This window comes from Ranitomeya imitator, chromosome 7 (genome assembly GCF_032444005.1).
Source record: "Ranitomeya imitator isolate aRanImi1 chromosome 7, aRanImi1.pri, whole genome shotgun sequence".
NCBI classification, from domain to species: Eukaryota; Metazoa; Chordata; class Amphibia; order Anura; family Dendrobatidae; genus Ranitomeya; species Ranitomeya imitator.
Window position 1 is genome coordinate 193,494,194 of NC_091288.1, and position 22,300 is coordinate 193,516,493.

A 22,300-nucleotide genomic window follows, 5' to 3' on the forward strand; every position below is an offset into this window, starting at 1 on the left:
ATAAGAAGCCATAATAAGAAGCAACAAAAAAAACCTATGCAAATACATGACAACAACTAATGAAACAAGTGCAAGGTGTCAATAATGATGCGAAACCTCAGCCACAAAGGACACATTACAGACAAGGAGAAGGAATCCGAGACATGGACTGAAAGCTGGGCTGTCTCCAAGCAGCCGAGGAAGGGTTAACCTTCGCCTTTAAAGGAAGCCTGTTCAGCAGCACTTCCACCAAACACAAATTAGAACAACCCTGGGAATCTATGAAGCACCAGTCTGTTGCCAAGGACATAAGGAATGAACTCCTCCACACTGCTCCTAAAATCACAGTCATCGAGGAGGAGATGTCTCTATTCCAGCTAATGTCCCACCAAGTTTTTTTCACGGCTACTGAATCATACAAATAGGTGACATCTCAGCAACCTGCATTATAAGGCAGCGAGGATCCGAGAGGGAGAACGCTCCACATTTATGCTCTGGGATGTCTTTTAAGGATCTTCTGGACTCTTGACCAGGAATCTATACAAACCTGAAAGGTAATCTGTTTACCCAATTTTCCTAATGTATGTGTCTGTGGAAGGTCCTTTATTCTTAGAAAGATAGCCCATCACCTTGTACTAGCCTTATAATTTGTTCCATATCTGTATATCACCTATCACATCTCCTAGTCACACGGCACTGGAGACAACTTATTGGAAAGGAAGCCTGTAGAGCAATTGACGCCATCTGTCATTTATGAAACAAGCTGTAGGATGAGCAGATTTATTATATATGAGGGGAAAGTCCATAAATGAGATCTACATGCTCTATATTGTCCAAGAAGGGGTCCATTCTGGTTAACCCGACTTATCGGTTTTATTGTGTGTTGTCCACAACCACTTATTATTCTGATTACAGCCTGGCTAATAATACAGCTGGGACCAGGTCTTGGGAGGAGAGGCTGCACCTCCATATGATCCAATAATGTAGAGAAAATGATTGCCCTTGGTCAATATCTTCAGCCTCCTCGGAGACATTATTTGTGATATGCAACGTCTGGGGGATATCTCTCCCTAAATACAAACGTCACAAGATTCAAAGTCACCTGCAGTCAAAATAGATGCTTGAATCATAATCAAGTCATCGATGGCAATTAACGTATCCTTTCCTAATGCTTCCCCCCAACCCAAAGCTTATTGATACTCGTGGAATATTAAAGATCAGTCACCAGCAGGAGCGAAAGCTTGGAAATTCTGCTTTCGACCTTAGATCTTCAGTAGGTGCCCACTGACCAGTAGAGGAAAACCACTCAACGAACCAGTAGAAGAAGACCACTCAACGAGTTTAAGAGGCTGCTTTAGAAATCTGATCGCGAGTAGCATCTAGGTGATGATCAAAGTGTCTCAAAAGCAAATTATCCAATCGTTCCGGACTTATACAAATTGGATTTGGGGGTCGTGAAATGTATCAGACTTGGCCAGACAATTACTGAAGCTCAATTTTTATTGATCGACCAAGAGTAATTCTGATCCTGGTTTCTCGAGTGGTTCCATCACCATGAAATCGACAATTGTGGTACCATATTCCCCGTAACGAGCAGTTAGGACAAGCGGGGGCTTATGTTTCCAAAGCTGCTGCTGTGCCACCTAGTGCTAGAGGTTGAGCTACACAACACACTGACCCAAAGGGCTGTCCAGATTTTTCTTAAGTCTGACTGTCCACTACTTTGCTCCGAGTCTCGGATGAGACGCACCCATTCAAGTCTATGGGTGCGTAAAAAAATCTGGAACATCTGAGTTGTACCCAATTTTTACAGATACATTTTAATTATTAACTTAGGACACTGTATTTGGTCATATATGTACATATATATGGTACATACCGTATATTGTATATATTGGTCACGTAAATTTTTTTCGAGAAGATTTATGAAAACTGAGCTCACACGGATGTAACAAAAACAGAAAAATTGGATGAAGATTTGTTGAAAATTTTTAGATGAAACACGGATAACTTTGTATATGCTTGTCTGCAGCTTATTCATCATACACATTTCTTATAATATCAGGACAGGACAGCGGCATTTAACCCAATATCTGCTTGATTTTGCCAACGGTATGCCAGTCTTTACCATTTGTACCAACAGTATTGCTGCATCTTACTTAGGCGGACGAACAGCGAATTTGGTTCTGACACCTGTTGCGTGACCAGGGTTTGCTCAGTGATGCTACTACATTGAAGCACATACATACAAGTGATCAGGGTCGCATGGTGACCCCGGGGGCACTGCGACAAGTCGCAAAAAAAATCAGCCAAGATTGCTTGTTGCAGTATCCCGCGACAGGCGTTGTGGCAATTGTCGCAGTGTAGCTCCAGTATTAGTACAATCATTGGAGCTGGAAATCTGAATGCGGTTACCGCCAATGATCCGGAGAGTAGGGGTCCCAAAGTCCCCGTGCCTAAATGAAACATTAGTGCACATGCATTAGAAAGAAACCTCCTTTTTCTGTACCCACAAGGTGCATGTGGCTTATTTTTTTTTCTTGTAGATGTGAAACCAGTTTCAATTCTGGAGCAAGTCAATTCTTTCAGCATTTTTGATCCATTCACTTGAAGGAGGAAAAAAATGAAAAAATGCAAGTAAAATACCCACATGATTTAAGCACCATTTTTCCTTCAAGGAAATGCATTATTGGTGCAGAAATTCCTGCTGCAAATACTTAATGTGTGCACATACCCTTATGCTGTTTATGTCGAATCATGGACTTCGCTTGTTGATGGAGTTTTTACCGAAACAATATATTGACCCCATCATTGATGGAATGTTTTTATTCTTCTTTTTGGCATGTTCTTTACCTGATTTGTGGTAGTATTATTTGATGTTTTGATATGTAGTTGTGCGCTGAAATTTTGTGTGTATCTTTTTTTTTCCTATTTTATATTTATTCACGGTCTTTACCACGTTAGTGGCACCCTTCCTACTAATCTAGTTGTGCCCACTTTGTTTAGAATGTAGAGGGACAATTCCATCATTGGGTTTTTGCTAACCCGTCTGAGGGCAGCATAACATAGGAGCAGAAATCCCGATTCCAGAGATGTGTCATTTACTGGGCTGCTTGCTGTCATTTATCTGCTGCAGATCTAGCGGTTCACTGAATGCTGAGCTCTGCATAACCCCACCCACACCACTGATTGGCAGTTTTCTTTTTACACTGTGCATAGGCATAAAACTGCCAAACAGTGGTGGAGGCGGGATTTTATAGAGCTCATGAATCTGGAAAACTACAGGGCAACAGGTTTACTAGTCGTCTAGTAGATAATCTCCTTCTGATAGAACAGGGATTTTATCAAAACTACAGCAAATAGTCATGTAAGTGATAAATCACTGGAATCAGGTTCTCTACCCCTTATCAGATAAAGCAGCAAAAATCTGGTGACAGATTCCCTTTAATGATATCTGTGTCTGTAAAAAGATAGGTGACAACCAATATGTCCGTCATGTAGTTTTACACAATTTTCCATGCTCTTCGCTGGCCAATATGCAGTGATGCATCCCTCATTTCCAAAGCTGGGCAGTTGCCAGTACCCTTTGGGTTTTGGGAGGCATGATATCTGGTAAATATACACTATGCGTGTGAAGTTGGTGGTAGAAAGGGGACCTGCTGTGCCAACTAAATCGGTGCCTGTAATAGTTTTATGGGGCTGCACAAGGGCGAATATATCATTGGTACAACATGTGCAAACACACATGATCCCATATAAAACATAAATGAAGTGTGGTTTATCCAATTTTTGGGAAGCGAAGTTCAAATTCCCCAGCCACACACAAGTCTGATTACTGCCACACCTGTTCTCAATCAAGAAATTACTTAAATAGGACCTGCCTGACAAAGTGCAGTCGACCAAAAGTTTATCAAAAGCTTGACACCATGCTGGGATCCAAAGAAATTTTGGAACAAATGAGAAACGAAGTGATGGTCTGGGGTCCCTATATTGTTCCAGAACAGGGGCCCTCCTCTGCTGTGTCTATCTCTGGGGCTGTGTGCATAAAATCTCCCTTCACAAACGTTGATAGGCAATGGTTTCCCTGCAGTCCTATGTAATAATACGCACAGGACATCAATATTACATGACTTTTTAATGGTCAGGCAATAAGATGTGAACAAAAAAAAAAAAATTAAATGCCAGCAACAAATTTTTAAGCCAGTGGCTACCGGGCTCCTGGGACTTGTGCCGCCCTACTTTATATGGATACTCTATGGACAAGTATGAAGATGGATACTGATGTATGGAGATTGCGTGAGGCATCTACCCCTCTTACAGCCGCATTTTATCTTTTCCCATACACGAACACTGCCCGCTAATCTACTAATTAGATCTGATGGAGAAGAGGGGATTTCTGAATAATGTATGAACCCTGGCTCATATCCATGATACTCAGCCAGAAGTCCATACACACCTCTGATTGTGATCGCTGCAATTATGTCAGACAAATGTACGAATAACTCAGCTGTGCTGTGATTATTAGATCACAGGATTGTAAACGGTGAATTCCTCCGGGATAATCAGAGGCATCTTTTCAAAAATTGCAGATGTCGAATTCGCAGCCAATTTTTTTTTTAAAAACTCATCCAGAATGCTGCTACAGTAAGGCCGCATTCAGACAGGCGTACAAAGCGGTCTAAGATCGGGCTGGCCACGGGTCTCCTGACAGCTTCCTATATTTCTATGAAGCGGTCACGCTCGGGTCGGGAGACCTGCGGCCAGTCTGTGCATTTGCGGTCCAATTTCGGACAGATTTGCACGGATGCTTGAATGAGCCCTTAGAGCTTCTATACAGACTCATGTGTCTCCATAGTAACAGACTACTAACAAACACATTCTGTAGTCAAGCTCCTCCTCCACAAATATACAGTCTGTAGCTTTTAGGTTCAATCAAAGTTTACTGGTTTTCCTAAAGTGTATATGTACAGGAAAGGCAAAAGTCTCAAATTACAGACCCGATTTTGGAGCTAAAGGGTCCAACAAAACCTTTCCCCAATGATCGATCATGGGAGAGTCGGGAGATATAGCTGTCGAGAGGTCGGCCAACAGACATCTCAGGTTTATGGGCGCCAACAGATGAACAACGAGATACCAGGGCTGTGGAATCGGTGAGCTAAACGTCCAACTCAGACTCCTCAATTTCCATGACACCGACTCCACCAAAATGGGCTCCTGACAGGGCTGTGGAGTCGGTAAGCCAAACCTCCGACTCTTGACTCCTCAATTTCTGACACCGACTCCACCAAAATGGGCTCCAACTCCACAGCCCTGCGAGATACGCAATGAATGTTGGCCGAATCAATTTCGGTAAGACCGCCAACCATCTGATGTGTACGTGGGCCTCCTGATGTTGGAGGAGAGAAGGATCTGGCAGTCGGAATTTCAAAGGCCGTTGGTTTTGTTTTTAAGGAAGATCATCCTCTGCCAGGGGAGTATATCAGCGACTGACTCCTCTCTCCCCATCGAAAATATATGAACCCTTGGCCAAGTTAATGTGTATGGTGGAATCGGGGGAGGGGGGGGGGGGGGGAAGATAAATACCTGACTTCATGAGGCAGCTAATACTGAAACAATTTTCTCAGACCTGTAACTTTCATTGGAGTTTGTGGGAAAAATGTGATCACTAAAAAAAAAAATATAATAAAATAAAATCTGGAGTTTCAAATAAATTTAATATTTTAGTACACTGGACTGTTATGGATACCAATTACAGTAGGTTTATTATTTATAATTTTTTCCTATTTTATTTAAAAACTGTGAGAAAGCGGGTGATTTAAACGCTTAATTTTTTTTTTTTTAAATTTACTCTATTTTTCAGTCCTTCTAAGGGACCTGAATCTGCAGATCTTTGACCGCTTATACTATACAATGCAATACCACAGTATTACTGTATACAGAGAAAATTGTGGTCTCCTATGAAGCTTCGCCAGGCGCCGGCTGCCTTGATAATGTGGCGGGAAGCTGATGGGAGGAAGTGAGCGCCTGCACCAGTGATTGTGCTACTTAAATGCAGCCAGTAATTGACAGCGGCATTTACTGACGCTATGCCCCAATGTTGTTACAGGCAGATACTTGCTGTGTATTAGAGGCAGCGTCTGCCGGGTATAGTGCAGGCTCAGCTCCTGAGCCCGTTCTATACATGTGCACACTGACTGGGAAATAAGGTTACGTCAGGGTGCACAGAGGGATTGGATCAGGTTAATATGTTTTTAGAGGTGTTATTAGTGCTAGTACAGGAGGAGGTGAGCTGTGACATCCCCTATTGTGAATGGTGGGTCCTGTGTTATCTACTGCACATAGAGGTGTTATCAGTCATTGTACAGGAGGAGGAGGTGAGCTGTGATATCACCTATTGTGAATGGTGGATCCTGTGTTATCTACTGTATATAGAGGTGTTATCAGTCATTGTACAGGAGGAGGTGAGCTGTGACATCACCTATTGTGAATGGTGGATCCTGTGTTATCTACTGTATATAGAGGTGTTATCAGTCATTGTACAGGAGGAAGAGGTGAGCTGTGATATCACCTATTGTGAATGGTGGATCCTGTGTTATCTACTGTATATAGAGGTGTTATCAGTCATTGTACAGGAGGAGGTGAGCTGTGACATCACCTATTGTGAATGGTGGATCCTGTGTTATCTACTGTATATAGAGGTGTTATCAGTCATTGTGCAGGAGGAGGAGGTGAGCTGTGACATCACCTATTGTAAATGGCGGATCCTCTGTTATCTACTGCATATAGAGGTGTTATCAGTCATTGTACAGGAGGAGGTGAGCTGTGACATCACCTATTGTGAATGGTGGATCCTGTGTTATCTACTGTATATAGAGATGTTATCAGTCATTGTACAGGAGGAGGAGGTGAGCTGTGATATCACCTATTGTGAATGGTGGATCCTGTGTTATCTACTGTATATAGAGATGTTATCAGTCATTGTACAGGAGGAGGAGGTGAGCTGTGATATCACCTATTGTGAATGGTGGATCCTGTGTTATCTACTGTATATAGAGATGTTATCAGTCATTGTACAGGAGGAGGTGGTGAGCTGTGACATCACCTATTGTGAATGGTGGATCCTGTGTTATCTACTGTATATAGATGTGTTATCAGTCATTGTACAGGAGGAGGTGAGCTGTGACATCACGTATTGTGAATATTGGATTCTGTGCTATCTACTCTATATAGAGGTGTTATCAGTCATTGTACAGGAGGAGAAGGTGAGCTGTAACATCACCTATTGTGAATGGTGGATCCTGTGTTATCTACTGTACATAGAGGTGTTATCAGTCATTGTACAGGAGGAGGAGGAGAGCTGTGACATCACCTATTGTGAATGGTGGATCCTGTGTTATCTACTGTATATAGAGGTGTTATCAGTCATTGTACAGGAGGAGAAGGTAAGCTGTGACATCCCCTATTGTGAATGGTGGATCCCGTGTTATCTACTATATATAGAGGTGTTATCAGTCATTGTACAGGAGGAGGAGGTGAGCTGTGATATTACCTATTGTTAATGGTGGATCCCGTGTTATCTACTATATATAGAGGTGTTATCAGTCATTATACAGGAGGAGGAGGTGAGCTGTGACATATTGTATATGACCTATTGTGAATTGTGGATCCAGTGTATATAAAGAGGTGTTACATTTCATTGTAGTCCTGTCTGCGATGACAATGAGACTGATGAAAACACTGCTAAGGAAATTGCAAGATTTCTGTGTTTTTTTATGTAGCGATATGGAAAATTGAAAACAAAACATTATCAATTTTTTTTTTTAACATTTTATCATAAAAACCTGATATAAACATTTTACCGATGACATATTGCCTTTAAATCTCTAATTTTGTCCCAGGCTTGTGAAAATTGTAATGTTACATACCTTCATCCATAAAGAAAAGATACGGTACATAAAGGCGAACATTACTGATCCTGCAGCAACAGTCCCAAAGAATCCCAGCGATCGCGGGCCCAGCGTATAACATCGATATTGATCTATTGTTCCAGAACCCCTTTAATGTGCAGTAATGGCCAAAATTAACATTTTTCTTGCTAAAGCAATATTCGGGTTATCATTCTCCTTTGAAATCCACAGATGAAACCATTGAGGCACGAAATAAAAAAAAGTGAGCTTGAAAAAAGATGCAGTGAATTAAAATAAAGGCAGTAAAAAAAAAAGAAAATATTTAACCGATCAATGAGCAAAACACGATCAGGATCGATACGATACCACTGAGAAGGACAATAAAAGAAGAAGGGGCTCTCCAGAATACTTTACTTTAGATCAACAAAAGATGATTGACTGCAGCGCTGTTGACATGATACGACTGCTGCAGTTGGTGTGCAATCACTAGAGCATTGGTGGAGACCCTGGACCTGGGCAAGGTGGGAAGAGTCAGCAATAGAAATCTTGCGAATTTCACACTGACCACCAGGGGTATTCTAGACTCTAATTTCCTGTTGCGTCAGGAAATAATACATGTACACTAGCTATGATGAACAGAATCAGACCGCATGAAGCATCTAATGAGCGTGTGCAAAGGTCATTGTGAAAAGAGGGGGAAGAGGTGAGATGTGACATCTATTGTGATTGGTGGATCCTGTGTTATCAGCTGTTACCTGCTATTGTAATCCTGCCACTGATTATAAGAAAATTACTCTAAACTTCTTGAAAGAGCAGGAAGTGTGAGTCTAAAATAGCCCCAAAGCATGTGTGAAAATAGGAATCTGTCAGCATGTTTTTTTATTTTTTTAACCCCATCTGAGAGCAGCATGGTGTACGGGAGGAGACCTTGATTGCAGTGATGGAGTGCTTGCTGTCATTTGGATTAAATCACAGTTTTATCTGCTGCACATCTAGCAGTTCTCTGAATGCTGAGCTCTGCATAACCCCGCAAACACTACAAAGTTGAAGCCCAACCTTGATATTTATTAAAAAAAAAAATCTATAATTGAGTAAGTTTTTCCTTATCATCAAATACGACAATTAACTTTTTCGTATGGAAACAAACTTAAAGGGGTTTCCCCACGAACAAAGTACATTTTAATTAGTGCATCTTCAAACAAAATGCTGCAATAATACAGTCCAAAGCATATGGCCCAATGGCCTAATTTAAATATGTAATAACAAAGGCTAAAAAAACTTTGAATAATAAAGTAGGATTCAAACAAAAGCGCCCCCAAACACAGTATGACACCCCCACAGTGAATTTGTCAACAGTACCCTCCACATGCACGGTATGATGACCCTACTGCATCCCCCTTCCTCAATACTCCTTGACAAAGAATGGTGACCCCATCACGGTATGATTCTCCAACTGTAATCCCCACACTGCCCCCATCCAGTATAATAGCTACAAAAAGTGCTCCATACAGTATAATCGGTCCCATATAGTGCTCCATACAGTATGAGCCCCAAAAAGTGCTCCATACAGTATAATCGGTCCCATATAGTGCTCCATACAGTATGAGCCCCAAAAAGTGCTCCATACAGTATAATGGGCCCCACATAGTCCTCCATACAATAAAATGGCTCTACATAGTGCTCTATACGGTATAATGACCTCGCATAGTCCTCCATACAGTATAATGGCCCCACATAGTCCTCCATACAATAAAATGGCTCTACATAGTGCTCTATACGGTATAATGACCTCGCATAGTCCTCCATACAGTATAATGGCCCACATAGTGCACCATACAGTATAATGGCCCCACATAGTGCTCCATACAGTATAATGGCCCACATAGTGCTCAATACAGTATAATGGCCCCAGATAATGCTCCATACAGTATAATAGGCCTCATATAGTGCTCCATACAGTATAATGGCCTCATATGGTGCTCAATACAATATAATGGCCTCACATAGTGTTCCATACAGTATAATGGCCCCACATAGTGCTCTATACAGTAAAATGGCCCCACAAAGTGGTCCATACATTATAATGGTGCTAGAATGTGCTCCATACAGTACAATGGCCCAACGTAGTGCTCCATACAGTACAAGGGGGCACTGCATTGCCTTCCATAGAGTATAATGGCCCCACATAGTGCTCCATACAGTGTAACGGCCCAATATAGTGGTCCTTACAGTATAATGGTCCTATATATTGCTCCATATAGTATAAAGGCCCTACACAGTGCTTCATACAGTATAATGGCGTCATATACAAGATGTACATATCTAGTAGTGAATCTCCCCTGTCTGTGCTGTGGAGTCTGAGTCGGAGTCAGGGAAATTGAGGAGTTGGAGTTTTGGCTAACAGACTCCACAGCCCTGGACCGGAGCTGTAGGTGTAGGGGGCTGCATGCTCATTTTAATATTTAGATCAGACCCTTTTTTTTTTTTTTTTTTTTAACTATTCATTGATGGGGCCTGGCTTACTTACTAACAAGAGCAACCAGCCCCCTTGGAAACACCTCTTTTTGTCAAGAACAGGGCCGGATGAGAATTTATATTAGTAACTTTTAGAACATACTTTTTTTTCTCATTATTTCTTATTTTTTGGGGGGGGATAGACAACCCCTTTAAAATAGTCTGCCATGGTTATGTATGGTTATTTTTTTTTTGTTTAATTCAGGGATGGGAGTCGTAAAACTTTGTGAGAGATCTTGTTCTATTGTGTATCAGATGTGATAATATTTTCTATGTTCTATCTTTAACAAGGTCATTTTTCATGAGAATACAAGAATAACGCGAGTACACAATGCACAGGAGTGAGGCCAGCGGAGGCCACACGTAGCCTCAAGAACCCCGCTTCCTGTATTTTTCGCTTCGGACAGGACCTTAAGTGTTCTCTTCCAGCGCTGTATACATGGACGTCTCTCTGTGGGCATTCCTACGACGGCACTGACAATTCTCGGGCTTATTTTTGATTCTTACGCAGAATACGTTTTCCTCTTTAATAAAAGAACAATGTCAATCCCCTCCCTTCCTCATAAAATGCATCGAGTGCCAGATTATTGTTAGACAGTCCAACCCCAAAAATAGGGCGTCGTGCACATAAAGGTATCACAGCTCTACATCACCAGTCGACCCCATATAATTTGCATCGGAGTGCGTAGACAAACGCCAATCGACCCGTTATACCTTGGATCGGCGCCGTGGGGTAGAAAGTACACCTTTATAAATGCAGCTTTTGGCGATGGTTGGAGTCGGTGCGAAACATTTATAATAATCTTTATTTTTGTATAGCGCTAACATATTCCGCAGCACTTTACAGTTTGCACACTTTATCCTCACTGTCCCCATTGGGGCTCACAATCTAAATTTCCTATCAGTATGTCTTTGGAATGTGGGAGGAAACCGGAGGAAACCCACGCAAACACGGAGAGAACATACAAACTCCTTGCAGATGTTGTCCAGGGTGGGCTTGAACCCAGGACTCCAGCGCTGCAAGCCGGCCATTCTGTGGCCCCCGGATGGGAGACCTGAGGACAGTCTCTTGCCTGATTGCATCCATGGCTCTCCTTTTGATTAGTCAGCCTGGCACAATGTGATCGTTGTGGCGTGACGTCTTGCCAGGTCACCTAATCGAAAGGAGAACTGGGGATGGCGTTAGGTAAGAGGCGGTTCTCAAGGCTCCCGCCACAGATTACTGACATTGACGATCAAATTAACTGGCCGTACCTCTAATTATGGGTTAATATCTTTATTTTAGCACAAATAATACCTTTGGCTCCATAGTACGGAGCAGCACGAACTCGGTGTGCCTTCATGCGCAAGCAGACATCATGGCAGAGTAGATCGGATTAACCACATATAGGAGGCCGTGGAAACAACAGAGGAACCATGTGGTTGTATATGGAGGGTCTATTGCTTTCTATTATAAACCAAATTGACGTTGATGAGTGATGAGCGAATATACTCGTTACTTGAGATTTCTCGAGCACGCTTGGGTGACCTCCGAGTATTTTTTAGTGCTCGGAGATTTAGTTTTCCTCACCGCAGCTGAATGATTTACATCTGTTAGCCAGCTTGATTACATGTGGGGATTTCCTAGCAAACGGGCAACCCCCACGTGTACTCAGGCTGGCTAATAGCTGTAAATCATTCAGCTGCGGCGATGAAAACTAAATCTCCGAGCACTAAAGAATACTCGGAGATCACCGGAGCGTGCTCGACAAATCTCGAGTAACGAGTATATTCGCTCATCACTAGACTTCATGAAATGTATATACAGTGCCTTGAAAAAGTATTCATAACCCGTGAACTTTTGCACGTATTTCATTGGGATTCTATCTGATACCAACACACAAGTAATGTGAAGTGTAAAAGAAATGACACATGGAATCTGAAAACCATGACCTGCATTTGTATTCAGCCCCCTGTAGTCTGATATCTCTAAATAAAATCCTGATTGATCGATTGCCTCCAGAAGTCACGTTACAAATACTTGCTAGTTTGTGTTCGTATATCAAATGAAATCCCAATTAAATACATTTCTGCTCCTGGGTGTAACGTGAAAAAATGCGGAAAAGTTCACAGGGTATGAATACTTTTTCAAGGCACTGTATATGCGTGCAAATTAGTCCTCCTAGAAGAAAGCTCTGGCGCCCACTATAAAAAAAAAGTAGTAGTTCTCAATCCCCTACTTATGTAATAACGCAATTAACAAGACTCCAATATAAAAGATATCTCGTGTCACATTTCAAGGTGAAATTTGCACAAATACTAAAAGCACACCTTGAGTTAAACATTGAGACTCACACACACAGCCCCATTCAGATATGTAGAGGAGCACTCATCCTAACAAAGGAGCACCTGGCATCCCACATTCGCTCAGGAGACTGCAATAAAAGCCCAGAACAAGCCGGTGAGACGAGTGCTGTCAATAGATCAATGCGCTGAAAAATAGATTGTCAACAGGCCAAAAATTAACGTCTCAGAAAATTCAGTGCCGATACTGAATGATGCGCTCTTCATGTTAGGTGGGCATGATTCCATTCTCAGAGCATCACGGAGTGGTAAAGCCGCCATTAGATACAGTCAAATGAAAAGCGGTTGTACAAATGTAATAAAATAATCAATACTCATCTGTTTAATCATCCGCTGTTCTAGCGGTTACCACTGAGTTTGTTCTCGTCGCTACATCGATGATGTTATGTACATTCACTTTACCGATGTAGGCAATCAATGGCTTTGAGAATCTAATTCTAGATATGGAGGCATTATCATTGAAGCAGTGATTGGCTGCAGTGGTCACGTGACTGTACAGTGCTGCAGGAAAGTAACAGGAGGTAACATGGTGGCTCAGTGGTTAGCACTGTTGCTTTGCAGCTTAGGTGTCCTGTGTTCAAATCCCACCAAGGACAACATCTGCAAGGAGTTTGTATGCTCTCCCCATATTTGTGTGGGTTTCCTCCGGGTTCTCCGGTTTCGTCTCATACTCCAAAGACATACTGATAGGGAATGTAGATTGTGAGCCCCAATGGGGAGAGTGCTGACAATATCTGTAAAGTGCTTCAGAATATGTCGGCGCTATATAAATGAGTAAAATAAAGAAATCCCCCTATACATTCAACTATCTCTCCCGACTCCTCGATAGCTCACCTCACTACCGAGAAAAAGGAAAGGCCATTGAACTTCCAATAGTCGGATCTTTCTCTCTACCGACATTTTCGATCAGGGAAGACTTAGGAGGCACCCATATATATTTCATGGTTGGCTGATCTCAAACATTGGCAGATTCAGACGACTTTTAGCTAATGTATACGGAGTCCTAAAAACAAGGGGAAACAATCGTAATGCCGACACCAACATTGACCATACCAAGTAAAAGACTGTTGTGCCCATCAACATAAAAGACTGCTATCTATCAGATGTACCTACGTTAGTTGGCTAACACTGAAACACCCCTCTCCCATCCAAAATTGCTTATTTTCTATGCTGTTCCTGAAAAAGTAAACATTTTTCAACTCCTTCGACAAAAATGGCCAAAGTAATTGGTTATGGGTTACTTTTATAGTATAATAATGGCCAACTAGGTAGCCTAGGTGTGTCTATTCGGTCTGCCAGGGGTCTACAAGAACACCCCCTTAAGATGGATCCATATATATCTGGGTAATAAGCTCGTTGGCCTTCTTTAAAGGGAATCTGACTTTATAGGTCCTACTACAGCCATAAAAACTATTCTGGTGCACCAGCACTGAGAAACCAAGCTTCGAAGACACAAGCAAATTAGCTCGGAAGTGCGATGGGGAAGTGTCAATGTACTCTAAGTGTCTCAACACCCCCCCCAATGCACCACCAGACTAATTTGCATGCGTCGTTAAAGCTTTACCACAATACAGGGATCATGTTAATTTTGTCCTATCATCTTTACAGCTAAATCACTAATTTCAGCAGTAAAAATCGACCCAACAGATTAACTTACAAAAAAGGCATAACCTAGGGGAAAAAAAACCAAATCACACAACATGTCGCTTGGGTACATCCTAATTAAATATGCTGCTCTCGGTTAGGCTTGACTGATCCCATGACAGAAGAAAGCTAGAAGCCAATCTAAACAAACCACCAAAAGGTCCCGCGGGGTATATAGGGGTTAAAGATTAAACAATAAGTTTGATGTGTTGGGATTTAAGAAGAAAATAAAAGACACAGGGGGTGAAGTGCGCCCCAGTCCAATGTAAATAAGCGGAGGAAGAAGACAAATAGTCCACTTCACCGCGGCCAAGTGTTTCGGGATGTAGGATCCAGAGGTCTCATTCTCAGGGCACATGGGCCGCAGCTGAAGCATTACTGAGCAGTATCTCACAGGCATTCTGAGAATAAGGGGACAAAACTATTTTATAAAATATATATATATATATTGGCTAGTGAATAGCCACAGAGGATTTGGCTTTAAAAAATATTGGAATACTAAATCGCCCAAAAATAATTACATTTAGCTTGAAAATTCTTCCAATTAAGATGCTACAATTATACATCACCAGACTATACAGCTCATTTCAACAGCCAACTAAGAGTCAAGAGGTGTTTTATGCACATCAAGACTTTATAGGTGATGTCCACGATTTGAAAAACATTTTCAAGAATCCAACCTTTACTTACTTTTGAAGCTACAAAAACTCTTACTATCAGTCTTATTCATTCTCGTCTGGACTACAACAACTCTCTACTGATCGGTCTCCCTCTTACGAGACCTTCTCATCTCCAATCCGTCCTGAACATCAAATCCAACCTATAATCCCAGTAAGGCAAAAATTCCTTCTTAATCAAGAATTAATCATTGGCATCAATCACCCAAGTTATCCTGTTTCCACGACGTACAAGATATCTGTCTATGGTTGCTTACAGTCTAATGTCGACCGAACTCGCCGATATCGACAGTCTAAAGCGTATGGTGGTGCTGGATGACTGAGATCTTGACGGACTATAGCACATGTCCAATTTCTGACTGCCGATCACATTGTTCTCCCACAGATAGACCACCGATGTGTCAGCCGGAGGGTTTCTCATAGAGAACGCAGAGCTCAGCTGAACGAGCGCTTCTGTGTATGGGAGAATCAGTTCAGATGGCTGTCGGCCGAACGATTGGCTAAAGCATCATTCTGCCAACCATCATCTAATGTGTATGGCCAATTTTAAGTTGGCCATACACTAGATATTTGGGTTTAAACTATTTTTTGACATTTGAATGACATCCTTACACCAGTGCAGGCTAGACCTGGTGTACCAGAGGCTCATTTGAAGGAAGCTCTGACTTGTGAATCATTCCCTTAAGTGCCTCCATCAAACAGCAGATTTGGAGCAAGAATTATGTAGATCTTTTCAGTTTATTGCCTGTCACAGAAATCAGCAGGGTAAATAAAAAAAATAAAAAAAAAGGATAAAGTTTATTCTGAGGGTTTGAAGCCAGGAGCCCTACCAAGCATTTTCTATTTACTCTGCAGTCCTTGGCGTAAAATGTCCTAATTTATGTAGTGGGCTTTTTCAGCATATTGACATAATTTTTGAAGCTTATCGTAACTTTGGCGGGATGGTATGGCTAATTTATGATGAGGCATTTATTCAGAAGTTAGCGGTTCATTCAAATTTTATTTGGGGTGTTAAGGGCGTAGGTCTCTGGATTAATTTAACGCTCCCACAGAGCCACTCTTTAATAAGCAACCATTAAATTCAACCAATAAAAGTGGCATTTGCTTTGCGTTTAACGAAACGTCTTGCAAATGGATCAATAATTGTAGGTTTGAGCATGAATTCTTTAGAAAGTGATCCCAAAACACCCAGTAGAACGTCAGCAAGGAATCTATTTTAAAAAAGCTCAGACTCCAGTGACTTTGGAAGGAATGTTACCTTGGCTAGGCAAGTACCCAGATCTGGAGAGTAGGGATTTGTTATACCGAGGTTTTCCAATGAGTTTTATGTACCTCCAGTTAAAGGTACTGGTTGAAATTTGGTTAATAATTTACCCTCTTTATTGAAATTTTATGAAGGGTCCTTCTTCTTCAACCCCCTTTTGAAAATTTTTGCAATTCTCCGCTAGGGGTTCTCCCTAAATTTAAAGTCTGGCTCTTTCAGACACACACCATTTGTCTCTTCCGCACGTTTTTTCTTTCAATGACTATGTTGACAAATCGTTATCTTCGGTCAATTATAATTCTTTTGACTCGGCGGTTGATATTCTTAGAAAGTACGGTCAGAATGCATTAATGTCTAAATCCGACATTAAGTCGGCGTTTAGACTCCTTCCAGTAAATCACTCTGCCTTTAACTCCTTGTTAACTCCTTTAATTTTTGAAGCTTATCGTAACTTTGGCGGGATGGTATGGCTAATTTATGATGAGGCTTTTATTCAGAAGTTAGCGGTTAATCCAAATTTTATTAGGGGTGTTAAGGGCGTAGGTCTCTGGATTAATTTAATGCTCCCATGGAGCCACTCTTTAATAAGCAACCATTAAATTCAACCAATAATAGGGGCATTTGCTTTGCGTTTAACGAAACGCAACCTAACAATTATTCCCATGGGTGGAATCTTTTCTAGATGTCTTTATGACACCACAAAAAAGGTTATCAGATGTCAGGTTCCCAAATTAGACTAGGTCATGATTTAAAAGAGGATATTACAATTTTCCTGGAATTCTTGTCAAATTTCAATGGCCATTCTTGCTGGCAGAGATCCTTTGTTTCTGCAGACTCTTTACCTTTGCTATTTTCAACAGATATGGATAAGGGCTATGGGAATTTTTGCTTTTCCCATTGGTCAGATCAAGAAGGGCCTGAGAATTGGGTTCGCAGTAAGATTTCAAGAAACGCAGCAGTTCTTGACCTTTTTTCAATTTTGTTATCTATTTATCTCTGGGGACCTTCCCTTGAAAATAGTAGAATTTTAGTCTTATCCATTAACCAGGGCTTTGTTTTCTCCATTAACACGACATCATCAAAAAATAGTTGGGCAGCTAGGATTGTTAGACAGTTGTTGTTTTTGTTTTTTTTGACTGTTTAAAATACAACATTTGGCTTAGAAGCTATCTTTGAGCAATAATATGCTAATTCCTAACTCCCTTCGTCACCACCAGTGGTCAGTTTTCCACCAGCTGGCACCGGAAGCTGACAAGGAAGGAGCATCATCTTTGGGATGTAGTCTGGGGTTAAGGTCATTGCTCTGCTGATTCTCCTGGATCCCTCTGCCGCATTTGACACTGTGGATCACCAGCTCCTTCTCACTATGCTCCGCTCCATAGGCCTCAAGGACACAGCCCTCTCCTGGTTCTCCTCCTACCTCTCTGACCGCTCCTTCACTGTATCTTTTGCTGGCTCCTCTTCCTCTCCTCGTCCCCTTACTTTCGGGGTTCCACAGGGCTCAGTCCTAGGCCCCCTCCTCTTCTCTCTATACACTGCCCCTATTGGACAAACCATCAGCATATTTGGGTTCCAGTACCATCTCTATGGTGATGACACCCAATTATACACTTCTTCCCCTGACATCACCCCTACCCTAATACAAAATGCCAAGGATTGTCTGTCTGCTGTCTCTAACATCATGTCCGCCCTCTATCTGAAACTAAATCTCTCCAAAACTGAACTACTTGTGTTTCTCCCTTCTACTAAACTCACTCTACCCAACATCGAAATTACCCTGGAGGGTTCAACCATAACTCCCAAGCAGCATGCCCGCTGTCTTGGGGTCACATTCGACACCGAACTTTCCTTTACTCCTTATATCCGATCACTCACTCGCTTTTGTCACCTGCATCTTAAAAACATCTCCAGAATCCGACCTTTTCTCACCTTTGAAACTGCTAAGACTCTTACTGTCGCTCTTATTAATTCCCGTCTGGACTATTGCAACTCTCTTCTGATCGGTCTCCCTCTTTCCAAACTTTCTCCTCTCCAATCCATCTTGAATGCGGCAGCCAGGGTCATATTTCTGTCCAGCGGCTTCACCGATGCCTCCATCTTGTGCCAGTTATTACACTGGCTACCCATTCGCTACAGGGTCCAGTATAAACTCATCTCTCTCACCCACAAAGCTCTCCACAGTTCTGCACCGCCTTATATCTCCTCTCTCATCTCCGTCTATCGCCCTACACGTGCCCTCCGTTCTACAAATGACCTAAGACTAACATCCCCCGTAATCCGAACCTGGCACCTCCGTCTCCAAGACTTCTCTCGTGCTGCGCCAGCTCTCTGGAATGCACTTCCCCAGACGATAAGACTGATACCTAGCCCCGACCTATTCAAGCGCGCTTTAAAAACCCATCTCTTCAAACAAGCCTACCACATCAACTACTCAGTAAACTAACTTTGTCCTGTTCCCTCCTTCCAAATATTATCTGCATGTGAATCTGCCCCCTACTATTCATCTGTCTCCACACCCTCCATGCACATGATAACTGCACTTGATACTTGACTATTGCACTTAAACACACGGGCTGATGACCGGATCATACAGCTTTATATGAAAATCCCTATTTAATTGCCAGACCTGAAATAACAAGCACTTTTCACCTATTGTGTCCCCCCATTTCCTTGTAGATTGTAAGCTTGCGAGCAGGGACCTCACCCCTAATGTCACTGTTTAAATTGTCTTAACTTGTACTGAATTTATTGTCTGTACATGTCCCCGCTTAATTGTAAAGTGCTGCGGAATATGATGGCGCTATATGAATAAAAATTGTTATTATTTCATTGATAAATCCCTAGTTAATAGAACATGGGCCGACTACTAAGCCGCATGGCATCAGTGGGTGAATTATGTTCGTCCAGAACTTTGACTGGAGATTTAGTTTTCCTCACCGCAGCTGAATGATTTACATCTCTTAGCCAGCATAAGTACATGTGGGGGTTCCCTAGCAACCAGGCAACCCCCACATGTACTTATGCTGGCTAACAGATGTAAATCATTCAGCTGAGGTGAGGAAAACAATCTCCGAGCACTAAAAAATACTCGGAGGACACCTGAGCATGCTCGAGAAATCTCGAGTTACGAGTATATTCGCTCATCACTAGAAAGGATTTCTCCTTTTTAAAGTTAGAATTTAATAGCTCTTGTTTTGTTTTTACCGAAATCATTCCCAGATTGCTTTGTTCTAGGCCAATCTTATTCTTTTTGGAGAAAATTCGGAAGACAATTAATAAAGGAATGGAGAAGATTATGTTTTTATTTAATGGTTTTGATTTCAGACATATAGACATGGAGGGTTTCACCCCTGGCATTTAGAGAAAGGATATTGTTCATCTTTCTGACATTGGCCTTGACATTTTTTAATTTAGATCTTCAAGCTATAATTGAGATATCGCTGCGGCGTTTTGGGGGCCATGCCTCTTTGTGTCATGACGTTTTGGGAAAATCGCCCAGCTATCTATGTGGATTGGTTTAGTATTATGATTAATTGATTGGTCTACTGGGTATCAATTTATTAAATGTTTTAATGGACTTTTCAGTTACCCTAAATAAACACCACGGCCATTATTCTTCCACACTTTGGTGACTTGTGTTTTTACTATTTTATTTATGGGTTTTGGGTTACCATGACTTTTGGTTTTTCATTGGTTGTAAGCCATAATCATCACCATTAACAGAAATGAACACTTGAAATAGATCACTCTGTTTGTAATGACTCTATATAATACAGGAGTTTCACTTTTTGTATTGAAGAAGAGAAATAAATTAACTTTTTGATGATATTTTAATTTAGTAAGAAGAACTTGTAATTAACGAAAGCCGTGACTTAGACACAGATCACAGCGGAGATTGATCGGCTATTTTTTCCGAACGGTCATTTCAAAATAGGCTTATGACTACCTTGATGGACCAAACATTTAGGTCAAATAGTTCAGAAAATGGTCAGGTCTGGGGTCCAGTCCAGAAATTAAGTCCTTGCTTCGATGCAGCAAATAACGAACTGATGGTCCGTTTCATTAATCCTTCTGTTTTCCAGGTACTAGTCCATCTTTGAAGATTGAGAAATCCAGATACCCTTCTCGCATAGTCACTCAAGTCAACCCGAGACAGCAGCCAAGGTTTGGAAATGGTCTTAGCCCAGGAAAATAAAGGATGCTTTCTGCCTTGTTGTGATCTGACATTTTTATTTGTGTACCGAGCTTCCGATGTGATAAAAGAAGGCTCCTCGCGAGAAATGAACTTCAATAATTGACTATGGCGCGGAGGTCACGGCTAAGCCATAAATGTTGACCGCGCTATGGATCTTGACCTGTCAAATTTTGTTTTATTGCACATATTCTCCTTTAATTAAAGCCTCAGAATGGATGTATACAAAACGGCAAAGCCATCAATTACATGCAATTTCTCATTACTGGAGCTAAATGAATCATATTATTGCAATGAAAACTTGACCAGCGGTGGCCTCCTGGACGTCAACAGGCATTATTTCATCGGGCTCCTCTTATCTTGCCTCTACACCATTCTTCTTTTCCCTATAGGATTCATTGGAAACATCGTAATTTTAGTCGTAAACATCCGTTTCCGAGAAAAGATGACCATCCCGGACTTGTATTTCATCAACCTAGCCGCGGCCGACCTCATCCTGGTGGCGGACTCCCTAATTGAAGTGTTCAATCTGAATGAGAAATATTACGATATTACCATACTCTGCACCTTCATGTCGCTCTTTCTACAGATCAATATGTACAGCAGCATATTCTTCCTAACGTGGATGAGTTTTGACCGATATATCGCACTGACCAAAGTGATGAAATCCAACATATTTCGAACTAAAGAGCATGCGCGACTGAGCTGCGGACTGATCTGGATGGCCTCCATATCGGCCACGCTGCTGCCATTCACCGCGGTCCAAGTGCAGCACACGGAGGACGGTCACTTCTGCTTTGCCGATGTCAAAGAAATCCAATGGTTGGAAATAACACTGGGGTTTATCATTCCGTTTGTGATTATTGGTCTCTGCTATTCCTTGATTATTCGGGTGTTGATCAAGGCGCACAAGAACCGAAACCTGAGGCCAAGGAGGCAAAAGGCGTTGAGGATGATTGTGGTGGTCGTCTTGGTCTTTTTTATCTGCTGGCTACCAGAAAACGTATTTATTAGTATTGGACTCCTGCAAAACCCGGACCGACAGCAGGACAACAAATCTTTCCGGCACAGCCACCCTCTTACAGGACATATTGTCAATCTTGCCGCTTTTTCTAATAGCTGCCTGAACCCCCTGATTTACAGTTTTCTGGGTGAAACCTTCAGGGACAAGCTTCGACTGTACATCAAGGACAAGAGGAGCATGTCTGCCCTCAATAGGTTCTGCCAGGCATCACTTAAGTCGGTCATTCCGGACAGCATGGAACAGTCTGACGGCAAATAGAACAGCGGGGTGTAAAGAATTACAGAACCAGTAAAAACAGTGAGGGATCTGTGTGATTTAAAGGGAACCTGTCTCGTTAAATATGGTGTCTGATCTGCTAGGAACATATTGAGCAGACTGATATATAGTTTTGTAAGAATCATCAAAGTATCAAAGAATAACTTGTATTTTATTAATTTAATGCTGTGTTGTTCTTGAAAATACAACTTATTTGACACCGGCCTAGTGCCAAGCGCTGCTCCAGTGTCGAGAAATCCCATTCTGAAAGTCTATGCTAATGAAGCGGTAAGTGCGATGTGGGCGTGTCAATGCACCGAGAATGCACCCATCAGCTTCACTGCTCCTCGCACCTCTTCTTGCTTTAGAAGTGGCTAAATGCCTAAAGTTGGAAAAAGCCACTGCTGTCTATCTAGGAGAGGAAGGTGGTGCTGGGAGGGGAGCAATGAAGAAGACTGACGCTCTCACGGTGCATTCACACGCTCAAAATGCACTTACAGC

At 41.9% G+C, this 22,300-nt stretch overlaps 2 protein-coding genes across 3 annotated transcripts in view; one reads left to right on the forward strand and one right to left on the reverse strand.

Moving 5' to 3' along the window:
* The window catches only part of C7H7orf50 (chromosome 7 C7orf50 homolog), a 257,785-nt gene that overhangs the window by 187,936 nt on the left and 47,549 nt on the right, over positions 1 to 22,300 (reverse strand). The gene's annotated exons all lie outside the window — the stretch shown is intronic.
* On the forward strand, positions 275 to 21,981 carry GPER1 (G protein-coupled estrogen receptor 1). The gene is made up of 2 exons (XM_069734288.1): positions 275 to 533; positions 20,411 to 21,981. Exon 2 carries the CDS (start codon positions 20,735 to 20,737, stop codon positions 21,800 to 21,802), a length of 1,068 nt encoding a protein of 355 aa, XP_069590389.1. The 5' UTR covers positions 275 to 533; positions 20,411 to 20,734; the 3' UTR covers positions 21,803 to 21,981.